Source organism: Pangasianodon hypophthalmus, chromosome 3, assembly GCF_027358585.1.
Source record: "Pangasianodon hypophthalmus isolate fPanHyp1 chromosome 3, fPanHyp1.pri, whole genome shotgun sequence".
NCBI classification, from domain to species: Eukaryota; Metazoa; Chordata; class Actinopteri; order Siluriformes; family Pangasiidae; genus Pangasianodon; species Pangasianodon hypophthalmus.
In genome coordinates this window covers 29,748,990-29,763,658 of record NC_069712.1, presented here as the reverse complement: position 1 = coordinate 29,763,658, position 14,669 = coordinate 29,748,990, and the positions used below count along the sequence as shown (strand labels likewise).

Sequence of the window (14,669 nt, the reverse complement as noted above, 5' to 3'; positions counted from 1 at the left end):
ACACTGACTCATTATAATACACTAATTAGACATATTTTCAACTTAACTACTCGAGACTATTTCGGAGAACTGATGTAGCACCTAATGTGAGATCATACTGCCAAGGCTAATTTTCATCTTTCCAGCCTTTTTAGTTATCGAATCTTTCAGTAAGTGATATCAGTTCTCTGAAATAGCCTGAGTAGTTAAATTGGAAATTTTATGCCCATGAAACCACAAAATTTCATCAGAACTATATTATTGTTTTTTTGTTTGTTTGTTTGTTTTTTGCATTGAAATGAATCATTAAATTACAGTGACACTTTGGTGCATAACTTACTAATTACAAAGAATTCTGACTACTTAGTAATAAAGCAATACTGTTGCTATGTATTCCCAGGTGATTACTAGTGATTCATTGAATGATGCATTATTTGATTCATTCATTGTTGAACTTCTCTTTTCTGCACCAAACCCCAAATTAGTAGTATCATTATTCCTATCACATAATATTGTATAACATTTATGGTATATACATCATGAATATCTGGAAAAGACGACTAGTCCGCTATTCTTTTAAATCACTGGTCAGCTAGTACAAAATTAGCATCCGTGCAACCCCTAAATCTTTTTTGACTAACTGTGGCATGGTTGTAGGTGCCAGATTTTGTTGCTGATGAGAGAGGTCAGAGAGGAATGGTTTCAGGACAGCTGGTTTCAGGACAGCTACAGGAACTCAAGAGCAGAACCTTGGGCTACAACAGCAGAAGACCACATCAGGTTCCACTCCCGTCAGCCAAAACAGCGTATGGCTACAGTGGGCACAGGCTCACCATACCTGGATAGTTCAAGACTGGAAAAAGACCAGACGATGTTTTTCCAATTTTCACCTTTCCAATTTCAGGAAAAAAAACTCTGCCCACTGTATCCTATTAAAGTAAGCGAAAAATTCTCATAAATATCTGAATACTTGGGAGAATTGTTAGCAGTCATTAGACATCAGGAAAGTTTTAATGAGAGCCTTGAAAGACACTTGAATCCTTTTCATTCTACCTTCTGTAGTCATTATTGCCTGTGATTATAAAGAGAAGAAATGGCAATTAAAGGCTTGGTGTCTCTTTTGAACAGAAGAACCATACTAAAAGGATGGAAGGCATTGCACGTTTCTATTACACATGTTTAATTGCACTGGGTTTTTTATGCTTTATTATCTCTTTGCAAAAAAGAAAGGCACAAGAAAAACATGATATTGTGAAATTCATATGCTTATATAATCAGGACTTGTTATTTTTTCTTATTAAATTTATTTCTGATTTATATTCCTATAGCCATCTGTATAAAGGAATCATTTTAGTCTTTTTTTTTTTTTTTTTTTTAAGGTATTTTAAGCATTGGTTTGCAAAGTCAGTGAGTGTCTATATACGGATATACGTATTTGCATAAGGTAATAGTCACCAAGGCCTAATCACCATCAGGGGACATCTTAGGGAGTGGCAAACTGATGAAGCATTAAAGTCAAACAGATAGATTAAATGCAAATTAGTATGGTTCAAGCTACAGAGTAATGGTTGATTAGGTGGTGAGTGATGTAGCTAAGTATGAACAGGGTCCCTTCTTAAAGAAGAACATCGGAAAAAAGAAGACAGGGATAGCTGGGAGAGGAGAGGAGGGGCAAGATGAAGGTCACCTGAGACTCAGATTAATTGTATTTTCACAATCAGTTGATGGGGAGGCAGTCCTCAGAGGACTCGAACAAAAAAGCGCTGCTTAATCTTTTAATGTATGAATTTCTTTTGTTCAAATTAATCTATTTCCGTGATTCTGTGCATCATAAAAAGCCTTGCTGGCAGACATGTTTGTCAGAATAAAATGTGACAAGGACACCATTGTGATTTTCTCACTCATTTTTTTGGCCATTAAAGAATTCTTACAATGTGATGGTTTATATCTTTGCAAAATGGAAAAAAGTCACTTATTAGGAATACCTGTTCATATATGGCTGTTGGTGCCAGACAAGCGGGATTGAGTATTCTAGAAACTGCTGATCTTCTGCTGATCTTAACTCTTTACAACTGTCGTGAGCAGAAAAGCATCTCACTATGCACAGCAGGTTGAATCTTGAGGTGGATGGGCTACAAGAGCAGAAGACCACATCGGGTTCCACTCCTGTCAGCCAAGAACAGGAATCTGAGGCTACATTAGGCATCGGTTTGCCAAAACTTTACAGTTGAAGAGGAAAATCTTGTGTGGTGATTTGTTTTTTTTTTCAGTCCTAGGAGAGCAACAGTTTCTGAAATACTCAAACCAGCCATTCTACCACCATTAGCCATGCCACGGTCACTGAGTCACTGAGATCACATTTTCCCCCAATTCTGATGTTTGATGTGAAGAGTAAATTGAAACTTTTGTCCTGTATCTGCATGATTTTATGTACTGCTGTCACATGATTGGCTGATAAGATAATTGCTGGTGAGTGTATAATTACATGCATGATGTTATCAATTCAAAAGATTTTTTTGTAAAAAAAACTATAAGGCAGCATTTTCTGCCATAAATGCATAAGCATGCCTTCCATTAATTTGCCTGACACTTGTTATGTTCTGTTCAGATCAGAATGACCCATTTTACAATTTTTACCAAACATGTAATTTTAAAATCAAAGATTGCATATAGGACAGGCAAAATGGTGCTGTCACTTCCACTGTGCCATTCTGAAGCAGAAGAAGCTTATCTCAGGAACACTTTTCGCAAGTCAGATACACATCAGTGTATCGTAATGCACCGTGCACACACACACATTCACACCTGGGGGCAATTTAGCATAGCCAATCCACCTACCAGCATGTTTTTGAGAGGTGGGAGGAGGAAAGTCACACGGACGCATAGAGAAACTCCACACAGGCAGTAACCAGGGCTCAGGATCAAACCGCAGACCCTGGAGCCGTAAGGCAGCAACGCTACTCTCCGTGCCACCATACCACCCTTGGGCCATCTCTTTTGCTTATATAGCAACACGCATACTGTAAAAGATAGAAGGAATGCAATAGGGACTAAAATGACTTCACATTTATGTCATTTTTACCGTTTTACACAAACAATCTTCGGATTCATAAACGAAATAGTATTCTATCAATATTCTACTTAACATACAATTAAAGGACCTGCCAAGGTCACGGAATATCACAGTTTGTATTGCAATACAAACTGTCTAGACAAAATGCAATCTCCTAAAAGACAGAGTGAGACTGTAATAGTTACCAAATAAGGTATAGCGGCAAAGAATTAGTGAGAAGACCAACAGATTTGCTCAGCATGAAAATATTATAGAAAAAAAGCATACACGACATCAGAGAATGTTCCAGACAGATTCATTTCTGACCTCTGTGTGTGTGTGTGTGAAGTTCTCTTGAGAAGAACTGAGACCAATTTAAATTGGCATGGTGGGCTACAGAGGGTTTTAATGGTTGTGTTTTTAAAACAGCTTGTCAATGCTAGCCAGAGCTCTGGAGTCTTGTTAGAAACTCAATTGCTCTTCAATTTGGGAGCGCGACTGGCCAGGGTGCGCCTAACCACATAGTGTTTCGAGGCATTTGTTGTTAAAATTGAGCTGTAGCGTGGGTGGTTAAGGTGTGAAGCAGGACTGAGAGAGCAAATTTGTGTTAATAAAGTGAGAACAGAACTTTGCAATCAGTTTGTGCAACATTATGCCAATATAGTTTCACTATTGTAAATTCCAAACAGTTTAGTCTAGTCACGTTAGCAAAGGAGACTTTTCTTGCTACTGTATTCTCTCATACTCGTTACTAAGAATTCAGCTGCCAACAGCCAACCGTTTCTATTCTTAACATTTCTGTTAATACAGTATTTCACCACTTATCCTTAAATTTCTCACACACTACACCAATTAGCTTCTCCATTAAAGCTATCCAGAAAAATGCCAAAATATTATCCATTTTGCAATCAGTGTAATCTATAAATACAGTGAGTCCAGAGTCTATCCCAGGAACTCTGGGAATGAGGAAGGAATGCAACCTGGATGGAACCACACAAACATATTCACACACTGATTCACACCTATGGACAGAGTCGCAAGTCCAGCTACCGGCATGTTTTTCCAGAGCTCAGAGGAAACCGGGAACCTCAACATGAAACTCTGCGCAGACAGTAACCCAAACTCAGGCTTGAACCAGGGACCCCAGAGCTGTAAGGCTAGCTGCTGTTCCACCATCCCGCCCTATATCCAGATCTATCACAAAAATAGATTCTTTCAGGAAGACAAAAATCTCTGTCACTCTGTAACAATCAAATAAAAAAAATTAACGCACTGTGCCAGATGTTGTGTGTGTGTGCCTAGACAATCTAGACAACTGTAGTCTAGAAATGAACTAAAATTAAAGTGCGACTCTGACAGCGTAGAAATGAAGTTTATCACGGATTAACTTATCTATCTTATAAATAATAGCAAAGAAGGCTGATGTTTACCAAAAGGTCTAATTCCACCTGTCCCAACATCATCATCATAGCTAGCTAGCTAAAATTACTTCATTAGGTGCACCATGTTACGTTAGCAAGACCTACTTGTTATCTTTAGCAATCTACAAAGTTAATTCGACACTTAGACTTCAGTCAGTCTACGCTTGGCTAAGGTTTTTAATTTCTTGTATGGATGAAAAAGCACTGCTGCGGTCCTCTTCCACCATTTTAGATAGACAAGATTTAGAAATTGGTATGGATAGAGATCAGTGCATTAAAAGAGGGTTTGGAATTTTGGAAGCTTATTGTTAGGGAAGTTTAATTAAAGTACATATGGACATTACTTGCAATGCAAGCTGGGAACAAGACAATCAATCAGTAAATGAAATGGTGCCCATTAGCTTGCAATTTGCAAACAGAAACAAACTATCCTTTGACTGGCATTTTTTACAGAAAATGTTTCACAGTGTGCACAGTGACAGTTGATTAGCTTACTGTGCTATAAACAAAAACATTTTTTTCCTCCAATATTTCAACTTCATTTCAGAACTTGGATGAAGATCAGATGGCTTTGTTTAGTATTTTTGAAACTTTTCCCATCTTTTCCCACAGCTCACTGAAGACTTCGTCTATTTTATTTCTCAAGGTAGAATTATACTGGTGGAATGGCAAAAAAAAAAAAACAGTTGGCATGTTAAGTATGCCATCTGATATCACACATTTCAGATACCATACTATTTTGCATACAACCTTGCAATTTTAAATAGGATGACACTACGTTCTTAAAATGAACTTTTTATGACTACTTTTTTTGTATAATAACAGTACAATTATTTCAGATTTGCTTTACACAATGGTTCATTGTCAGATTCCTAACTGTTAATCAGACCATGAGCATTTTTGGCTTCTCTGCTCTCTGTAGTTTGCCCAAGATCTTTACTGACATGTGTGGAAACAAATTAGTCTGGTACAAGTTGTAAAGCTTTTTTGAAATAGCATTTCCTACATGAGCAATTACTAGGGAGAAGATTTTTTTCCAGTCGTTTATTTAAAAGTCTCAGAATTCCCATTAGGGAAATGCAGCTTGTTAGGGAAACCCTCTCTGTGCATCACCAAACTGTAATTTATCATGACTCGCACAAGAAGGAATGCAAGTTCAGGTTGTTAAAATATTAAAATATTAAAATATGCACAAGCAAACAACACAAGAGAATAAAACAGTACTAGCAGTTACAAAAGCTGGTCTACGCTAATGTTATAGACCGTATGAGATATGAGAGCATTCCTTTCCTAAGATCCTAAGAGCCTATCCTGGGAACACTGGTTGTAAGGAATACCCACTGGGTGGGACACCGGTCCATCTCAACGCAACGTTCACACCTAATTAGTGTACACTTTAGTGTAGCCAATCTACCTACCGAGTGGGAGGAGACTGGACAACCTGGAGGACAACCAGATCCCATCCTGTACTTGCAACTGTTACTTGCATTCTTGTACATGCAACTTTCATAGTAATTCAGTACCATGATGAACAACCAATCAGCAAAAATCGAAATCGTTCGACAAAATGTGGTAACACTCTGTGGTTGGTGAGAAAGTAACACATTAGGGTGTTCATCATAATGTTAATGTGAGGTATATTACTGCTGTGCATATAAATCAGAGAGAGACAGATAGCGGACCAATCAGCCATGTCTAGCCATGAACCACAGCTCATAAATTCCCTACTAAAGCAGCTATTAGCACACTCATGTTCATCACACATTTCTGAGAGTATAATGACAGAGCTCAAGATAATCAGCTAATTAAAGTTTTCAATCACAACTCAATCAGGCAGAACTAGAAAAGTCTAATTAGTGTCGAGTCTGAGCAAGAGGCACTTACAGACTAAGCTGTGCAGCTATCTCTTCTTCTAAAGCAGTAGAAATAGTTTCCATTGATGTTCTTAAAAACAGCTCCAGATTCTAAAGATTTTGGCACTGTCAAAAAAGGCACATACATCCAGGGGAGTGGCTTCTGGGAAGGGTTTCACAAGTTGCAGGTAGACCTCTTCACCAGTGCCAACTCAAGGCATTGCTGTTTGTGGTTCTCCTTGGCAGAGTTGGAAAGTCTGCGGGGACAGCATGTCTGGTACACCACTGATTCCATCACCTATTATAATTTTGCAGCCCAAAGATGGCCAGCAAGACCTTGGTATCCACTATTGCTCTTCAGTGGTCAGAATACCCTGGTGACTCCCCCTTCAAGTAGCCAAATAGACGAATTGGTACCCTAAGCCAGTGCGTCTATGGGTCTGGCCCCTTAGGCTGAATCACCAACTGAGAACTATGACACTTAAGCCTGGTAGATGCTGTTCTGCAAAATGGTGTTCAGTTCATTCACTAGACCCAGTACACTGCCTGTCTCCCAAGATCCTGACCCTTCTTCAGGGACAGAAGGTCCCCATCAAGTCCCCATGTGCCAGCTAATGCACCACCCTGGTTGGCATCTCTCTGGGGTCTCATAGGCTTATTACTGCCTTTCTAAAATGGACAAGGCACCTCCATCCATCACAAACACCTAGGGGGTTTGTAGGGCCTCCCACTTGAGCTGGAGTCCCTTAAGGGCCCCACTTATGAACCTATGCAGGATGCTAGGAACTAAAATGGATATATCTGAAAATTGCCTTTTCACTAGCAATCACTCTGGCAAAAAAAGAGTTGCAGAGTTGCATGGTCTTGCGATGAACTTGTCTTGCATGCATTGGTGGCCAGATAACTTTTAGGTAACCTCGTGGTTCAAACTGGGATTTCACACAAAGGTCATATCACTCAACCTTGTGAATCAGTTAACTGATATTACAGCTTCCAATGAACATGAGCCTGCAGAGTGTTCTTTGGTATGCCCGGTATGTGTCCTATGGTATTATTTAGACCAAATGGCAGCTGTACAAGCTTCAGATCAACTGTGTATCTGCCAACCAGGAAAGTCACGGGTGGCCCCCTCTGTCTAAACAGAGGCTGGTGGGTGGACTTCTTCACCATGGCCTACAGTTGGGCTTGACAACCAGCCCCTACTGTGACATGCCACTCTAAAAGGAGCATCTCTTCCTCCCACACCAGTTTCTCAAAAAATGTCATGCAGGTGCTTGCATATACTTAATCAACATTTGTGACATTTCTGCACCAAGGACAACCTAATCTGACCTGTGTTTGTTTTCCCAGGGGAATTACATGTCACAGCTCTTCTTGATTTTCACAATGCTTTCACCATTCCCTAACAAAAAGTATATACTGTTTCATTGTTTCAAGATCCCCAATTCATTCAAAACACGCAGGTAAAAACTAACCCAGAATAGAACCTATGTAAAAAATGTGTAGAACCTATACAAAAGATTGTAGATTTTTAATATTTTGGATTATTATGGCAAAAGTCATCACATGTATGGCTTACAATATTTATTTATGGTTCTTTCACTGCCTTTAAATGTCAAAAGGGGGCAGGGGGCCAGTATTATATGTAAGAATCTGTCCTCCTCAGAACTGTTCATGACTTCCAGCATCTCCTATACGTTTTGCATGTTTGTTTCTTCAGTTCTTAGTGGTACAATATAATCTAGCATTATCCAAATTGTAAAACTCAAGTATTCAAGGATTTACATCAAGAATATCTGATGGCACAGGATTAAACAAACCACTTGGTTATAGTGGTCGATGTAGTGCCACTTCATGTGATCTGAAAAATGACATACTAAAGAATAACTACTAGGCCTGCCAAGTGGTGGGAATAAAATCAAAATGTCATTTTTATTAAAGAGGAAATTGCCAGACCAACCTTCGACTAATGTTGAACTAGTGTTTGAAAAAGCACTTTTAAAAACAGTGTGTAGTTATTAACCCAGCACCAATGCTTTGCCATTTGAAGAACACCGCTGTACCATCTGCCATCTGCTTCTGCATCACCAGCTTATATTTGAGTATATTACAATGACATAGTAGGACAACTTTGAAAATAATTTTTTTTCATGTTTTGACCACAATAGCATTTTTAATCCTTTTCATTAATCGAAAGTTTGGCATCCATAATAATACACACAAAAAAACCAGAAAGCAGCACACTTGGTGTCCAACCCAAGACCGTTACATCATTTCCGTCATTTTCGTTTGTTTTGACAGCAACAGGAAACATGCACGTTCTTGCATGTCCCAGCAATCGATGATGGAAAACGGCACTGCATCTAGTTCCGCCATCTTGTAATTTTTTTTTATTTACAACAAACAATTGAACATCAGTGTTTAAGAGTGATGGTTTTCCTTAAGCGCACTACAATGCGAAAATAATGTCAGATTTATCCACAGAGCCGATTCAAAAAGATGCGGGTTTGCGAAAAAAAAATCAAGTATAAACTAAGTGTCTTTTTAGTGATCACAGACACTCCTTTTCCCGACCTGCTTGATAAACATATATGCATATTCAGTAATGATTTTCCTTTGCTAACCGCTTAGTGCATGTGTTACTTCAACTTTCTAAAGTCAGCGTTAATAATGTCAGAGCAGGGTGTGAATTAGGCAGTGATTAACATATGCAGTGTGACGCCGTGGGATTCCATGTTTGCAGCTTTATTTATTTATTTTGTTTGTTTTCTTGTTGATTTATTTATTTGAATACTTGATTTTGATTGTATTACTGAGTACCAAATCTATATTTACAGAATGTGAGTTCATACTAAATAAGGGAATGTGATGCTGTTTTGCTGCATGCCACTACAAAAAAAAAAAAAAAAAAAAAAAAAAAAAAGACAAAAAGGTTTTGCTCTTTTATGATTATTTATTTATATTATTTGGGTTCATATTTCAAATATATTTGCCTCTAAAATAGTTCATTACATGACAGAGAATATACAATGGCCAGCACTACAAGCTTTCCTTGCACTTGTGCACCGGTACATCTGAAGGAAAAAAAAAAAAAAAAAAAAAGGACAATAACAAAATGAAAATAACATTCTCAGTCAGGCTCTTACACACACTCTGACCAATTCAATATAAGGACATATGGTACAACCATGGTGTGATTGCTTCATCTTCATGTGTGTGAGGAACCGTGAAGTTTCACCACAGGGTTCCACCGATTTTTTTTTTTTTAAATGGATGACGCAATGGACGTGGTCACGATCAGAAAGTGTTTTTCAGCACTCAAGGTACAAAAATGCATGGTAGTGAATGTTGTGACAGCATTTGTACGATAATTGAAATGTGTTTTAACATGTTTCATTTGCAAATCTTAATTAATGATGTCGATGACAAACTGTGGCTTTTTTCTTTCAGGGCTCTAAACCAGGACATGATGAATGTAAGAAAATTCAACACACATTGCATACTGCTGAAGTGGTACACTGTGTTTGGAATATACACACACCATCGACTTTAGCAAGAACAACTGGACATTCATGCAATTATCCTTATCATGTAGCAGCAGCGCAATGCTTCAATTCATACCTGTACAAGTCATGATCTTAAATTAATTTTCACCTCAAACACTCTTTACAACCGTGATGAGCAGAAAAGCATCTCAGAACGCACAACATGTCATGCGTTGCGGCAGATAAGCTACACCAGCAGAAGAACAAATCAGGTTCCACTCCTGCAATCTAAGAACAGGAAACTGAGGCTACAGTGGGCACAAGAATGGAAAAAGACCAGGCAATGTTTGACGTGAATATTAACTGAAGCTAACTGTATCTGCGTGATTTTATGCACCGCACTGCTGTCACATACTCGGCTGATTGTACATGTGCACAGGTGTTTCTAATAAAGTGGATGGTGAGTGTATTAACCATAGGTTTGTCATTATCATTTCAAAGAAGCACCAACTGATTGTTCATCTGAAAGTATGTTCACAAAATAGGATACGTTGATGCCTTTTAAACATGTAGAACATTAAATCTGCACATGACATCGATGCTCACAACAGTCACAATGCCAAGACGCAGGTTGCAGACTGCAACGCTGCATATCTGTAAAATAACCTAAATAATTTAACACTGCAATTAGTGTGTGGATCAAATGGATCTGTGTTTATAACAGGAAATCGATCTCAGCTTGGGACTACGAGACGTAACGCCACCGAGTCATTTGAAGGAAGTTTGTCAGTGCTGATTTTCTGATCTCTTTGGGGGGGATTTAAGGTCATTTTCAGGTTGTGCGCATACATTTTTGTTCATTTTCAAACCCAAACTCATTCTCTATAGTTCATCTAATGGCCATTTAGGGCAAATGAGAGTGCGTTTATCCGAGCCCCATTTACTCATTTACCTCAAAGCAATGAAATCGACCTTCCGTAACAACGAGACACGTTTCAATGGGAGGGGAAGAAACACAGTGCAAAACAGAAATGGAGGAAAAGAGAGAGAAAAGTGCCATTAGCAAAGAACCAAGGACAAGATATACTCTCTCCAACCCACTTATCCAAATCTTTACAATTGTGCGTAATGATAATTTCCATTCCTATTATTTTAACTCACCAGCCTTACAGTTAATCTGTCTCTGTATTTCTTTCTCACACATGCACACACTGTGCCAAGTGCCAGGGACGTGAGTGACGTGACATGACGTGACATGCAATCACCGCACATGCACATAGTCCTTCAGTTACAGCATGATGATACTGATATTAATAAACAAATACGAGCTGAATGTTGATGTAAATAAGATCTAGGGATGAAAAGGATTCATTATTGTATCCCTTCACCTTAATACACATTATATGTGTAATCTGAACTCTCTGTGCTAGCCTAACATCTACTGAGGTACATGAAATGTCTAGATGATGCTTGGTATAGACTTTACATGAAGCAATTGATATTTGGAATGCAGGTAAAATGAGCATCGATAGGCAACGTTGAGAAAAATATAGTAAATTAATAAGCAGTAAAATCTCAAATTGACCCAAACTGGGTTGATAATGACCCAGAGCACGCTGGGTCAGGGATGCGGACCTGAAAGGGAACAGGCATGTTACATCAAGATTCATTTTTCCAAAATTTTCCACTGTACCAATGCGGCAGGAAAAAAAATCTGAGGTATAAGACAAGAAATGTAGTTTCTGTTTTTGTTTTAATGTACGTTTTTGTTCACAGATACCTTATCATTTAGTAGAAACTTTTGAGGTTAGATTTCTGTATTAACTAGACATTATGTTGGCAAGAACTTTTTTTAGCCAATGCTGACAAAAGTATGCTAGCTAACTTTCTTTCAGGGGAAAATATGTCAGAAATTGGCTTTCAGACTTCATAAAGTTAAAGATAGATTCTTAAATTCTTACATAATTATATTAACAGTTAAATTTGGGCTGCTACATAACTGTTAACATTACTTCTAGCTACATTTTCTTTGTAACATTATCTCAGATTATTGGCTAGCACTGTAATGTAGTCATTTTTACTAAACAAAATCAATCCAGTATGCTGGCTGAACATACTAACCCAACCTCACTGGGTTTAAGCAACCCATGCTTGTTTGTCCATATTGGACCCAGGACTGGGCTTCCAAATCGACCCAAATTTGCTCATTTTTACCCCAGCTTTTTTTTTTATTTTAGAGAGTAATAAAGTAATATTCCCTTTCCCTCATTTCGTTTTTCAATTCCAATTGTTCTGTTCTGGAAGCATTTCATTTATTATGATAAATGGCTAATCAACTCAAGTGCATGAGTTAGCATGAATGGTAACACACAGGCCTAAAAACTATGTAACGTACAGTTGACTGGGCCAGAAGGAAAAGAGAAATCTAAAAGGCTCTTGCTGCACTTGCTACGTACTTTTAAAAAAAAAAAAAAAAAAAAAAAAAAAGAAGACCTGAGATGCAAGTCAACACCTTTACCGGAATGTAGCAGATATAAGCGATATAGTGTCCTAAGATAAATATGCACTGATTAAATATGAGTGTGAGCAAATTTTACAAGCAGGGCTCAAGAATGAGGAAAACCACAACATGATTTCAGAAATCTAACCTCACACTAAAAGCTCAGTGATTAGACATTGCATATTGAACTAGGATGGCAGAGCGTTTGAACATGAATAATACTGGGTCAAAACAAATTTATATATGATTGTTTCATAGCATCTAATGTTATGATGACCAGATCGCCCATAATGTGTATACTCCAACAGAGGCACACATGGTTTATGTTTTATCTTTTTACCACCATCTGTATGATATATATATATATATATATATATATATATATATATATGTGTGTGTGTGTGTGTGTGTGTGTGTGTGTGTGTGTGTGTTTGTGCTCCTTAATAAAAGTCCACAAAATCGGCATTCATGGTCATTTGATGAATAAATTGTGAGTAATTGCCATTCGCAGAGGACCTAATAGAGAACCCTGATGCACTCCCTGGTACCTTAGTCTCAACAAATCGGAAGAAATGGTTCACAGTAAAAGTTGACACTCTGAAATGTACGAGTTGTCGGGATAAGCATATGATACATTTTGCTCAAAGCATAAACTATGATGATGGCACATTTCACTAAACATGTGCTCAGCTTTGCAGAATAATTATTATGCTGTATTGCTTAATATGAAATGTTGGCGTTCGTTATTTATTGATGAGTAGTTCGTTGAAAGGTGGTTTTGCTTTGTGCCAAAACTAGATGTCTCCTTGCTTGTTGGCAGCATGGTCCAGTTCCTCTTTCGAACGCCCACGCTTTCAGAAAGTGTGAAGTCAGAACATGGCACTCACTTTCAGCAGCTGTTGAAATGCTTGGATGTACCTTCACTATACAAATCCTCTTCAGCAACTTGGCTTTTTCGCTATAGGATCACCAGGTCAGAAATGTGGAGCATGCAGACCTTCTGGGAAGTCCGTCTTTGGAGTCCTTATGGATCTCACGCTCCTGCACTTGGGGAAATCAGTCAATTCTGATGTCCATTAGTCCATCACTGGAGAGTGCTGATTGGCACAGAGCCAATGTTCAACATGCGGTTTAACGTATAGATAATACGGGTTGCCACTGTCTCGGAGGATGGTGAGACAAGGGTAGACATGTCCGATATAGGACTACCCTTTGATGTAAAGTTTAGCCACCATTCTGTTCAGCAGCAAGGCAGGAAACATCATTTATAATAAGGGACAAGGCATACAGCAAATTTGTAGATGGACAAAATACCACATGGGGAAACCAAAGTGATAAAAAAAAAAAAAAAAAAGCATATAAATTTGTGCTTCTTTAGTTTAACTTAGTCTGAGTCACGATTAGTCTCAGAAGTTGTAGTCATTGTCCATGTGTTGATACTTAGGTAATATATCATATACATGTAACTGTACAGGTTCTCTTCTATTCAGCTCATCCAAATAGACAGCATGAGATTTAGTCTCATTTCATTTGGCCATCCTCATTTTCACACTCTCCACCCTACCATCTGCTAATCCGTCACAAGAATTCGTATTTCCGTGCAGGACAGTCAAAAGGGTGAGAGATACGTCGCTTGAAAGGGCGTGTTTGCCCCAACCTTCGTTTCATCTGAAGAACCGCCATCATCTTTGGTAGCATAATTGACACTTTGGTGTGTCAGCAACACAGAGAGGGTGCAGAGGTAGGGTAGTGGGGGAGAAATAATAAACATACATACTGATGTGATACAAATATTAAGAATATTATGAATGTGGATTCAACTAGTCATAGCAAAAAGGTTTGAGGTATGATGGCAAGCCATTGATAATACAGAGTTAAACTCAGAGACAGAAACAAAGAGCTAGTCTAGGGAGACAATGGCAAGTGCAAATGAAGGGTGGTCAAGCCGAGAATGGAGAAACATGACCAGGAAAAGCAAGGAAAGTATGAATGAGGAAAAAAAAAAAGAGACAGGAGAGGAGGGAGAAGGGAAGGAACATATCTGGGCAGTGTTGGTTGATGCCACAGGGGGGCGGCGGGTGCGAGGGTATGAACAGGTGTATCGTCCATCATCTGGAGAATAGCAGGACGTAGAGGCACATGGAGCTAACAAGCAGCTCGGTCAGTGTAACAGGCTGAAGGCTTCGGGCTGTTCCTGGAAGCACGTCTGGGGACGAGAACAAAATGGATGTGAGTATAGTCTTTGGAGATGTTCTGGCTAACTGAAAACTATGTGCACTTCTCAAAAAGTTTATGCCAAGCTCACCCTTGTTGCAGTGGATAATCACACCTGGATACTGTAGACCTATACCTAAGAACTACTGCTGTAATCATAAAGTC

The 14,669-nt window shown here is 38.6% G+C and overlaps 1 protein-coding gene across 1 annotated transcript in view; it reads right to left on the bottom strand.

Moving 5' to 3' along the window:
- Positions 1-9,585: 9,585 nt before the first annotated feature.
- The window catches only part of LOC113542066 (MAM domain-containing glycosylphosphatidylinositol anchor protein 1), a 192,474-nt gene continuing 187,390 nt past the window's right edge, over positions 9,586-14,669 (bottom strand). Inside the window, exon 18 of the mRNA XM_026939340.3 lies at positions 9,586-14,496. Within this exon, the coding sequence (XP_026795141.1) occupies positions 14,399-14,496 (98 nt within the window). The 3' untranslated portion in view covers positions 9,586-14,398. The remainder of the gene's footprint in view (positions 14,497-14,669) is intronic.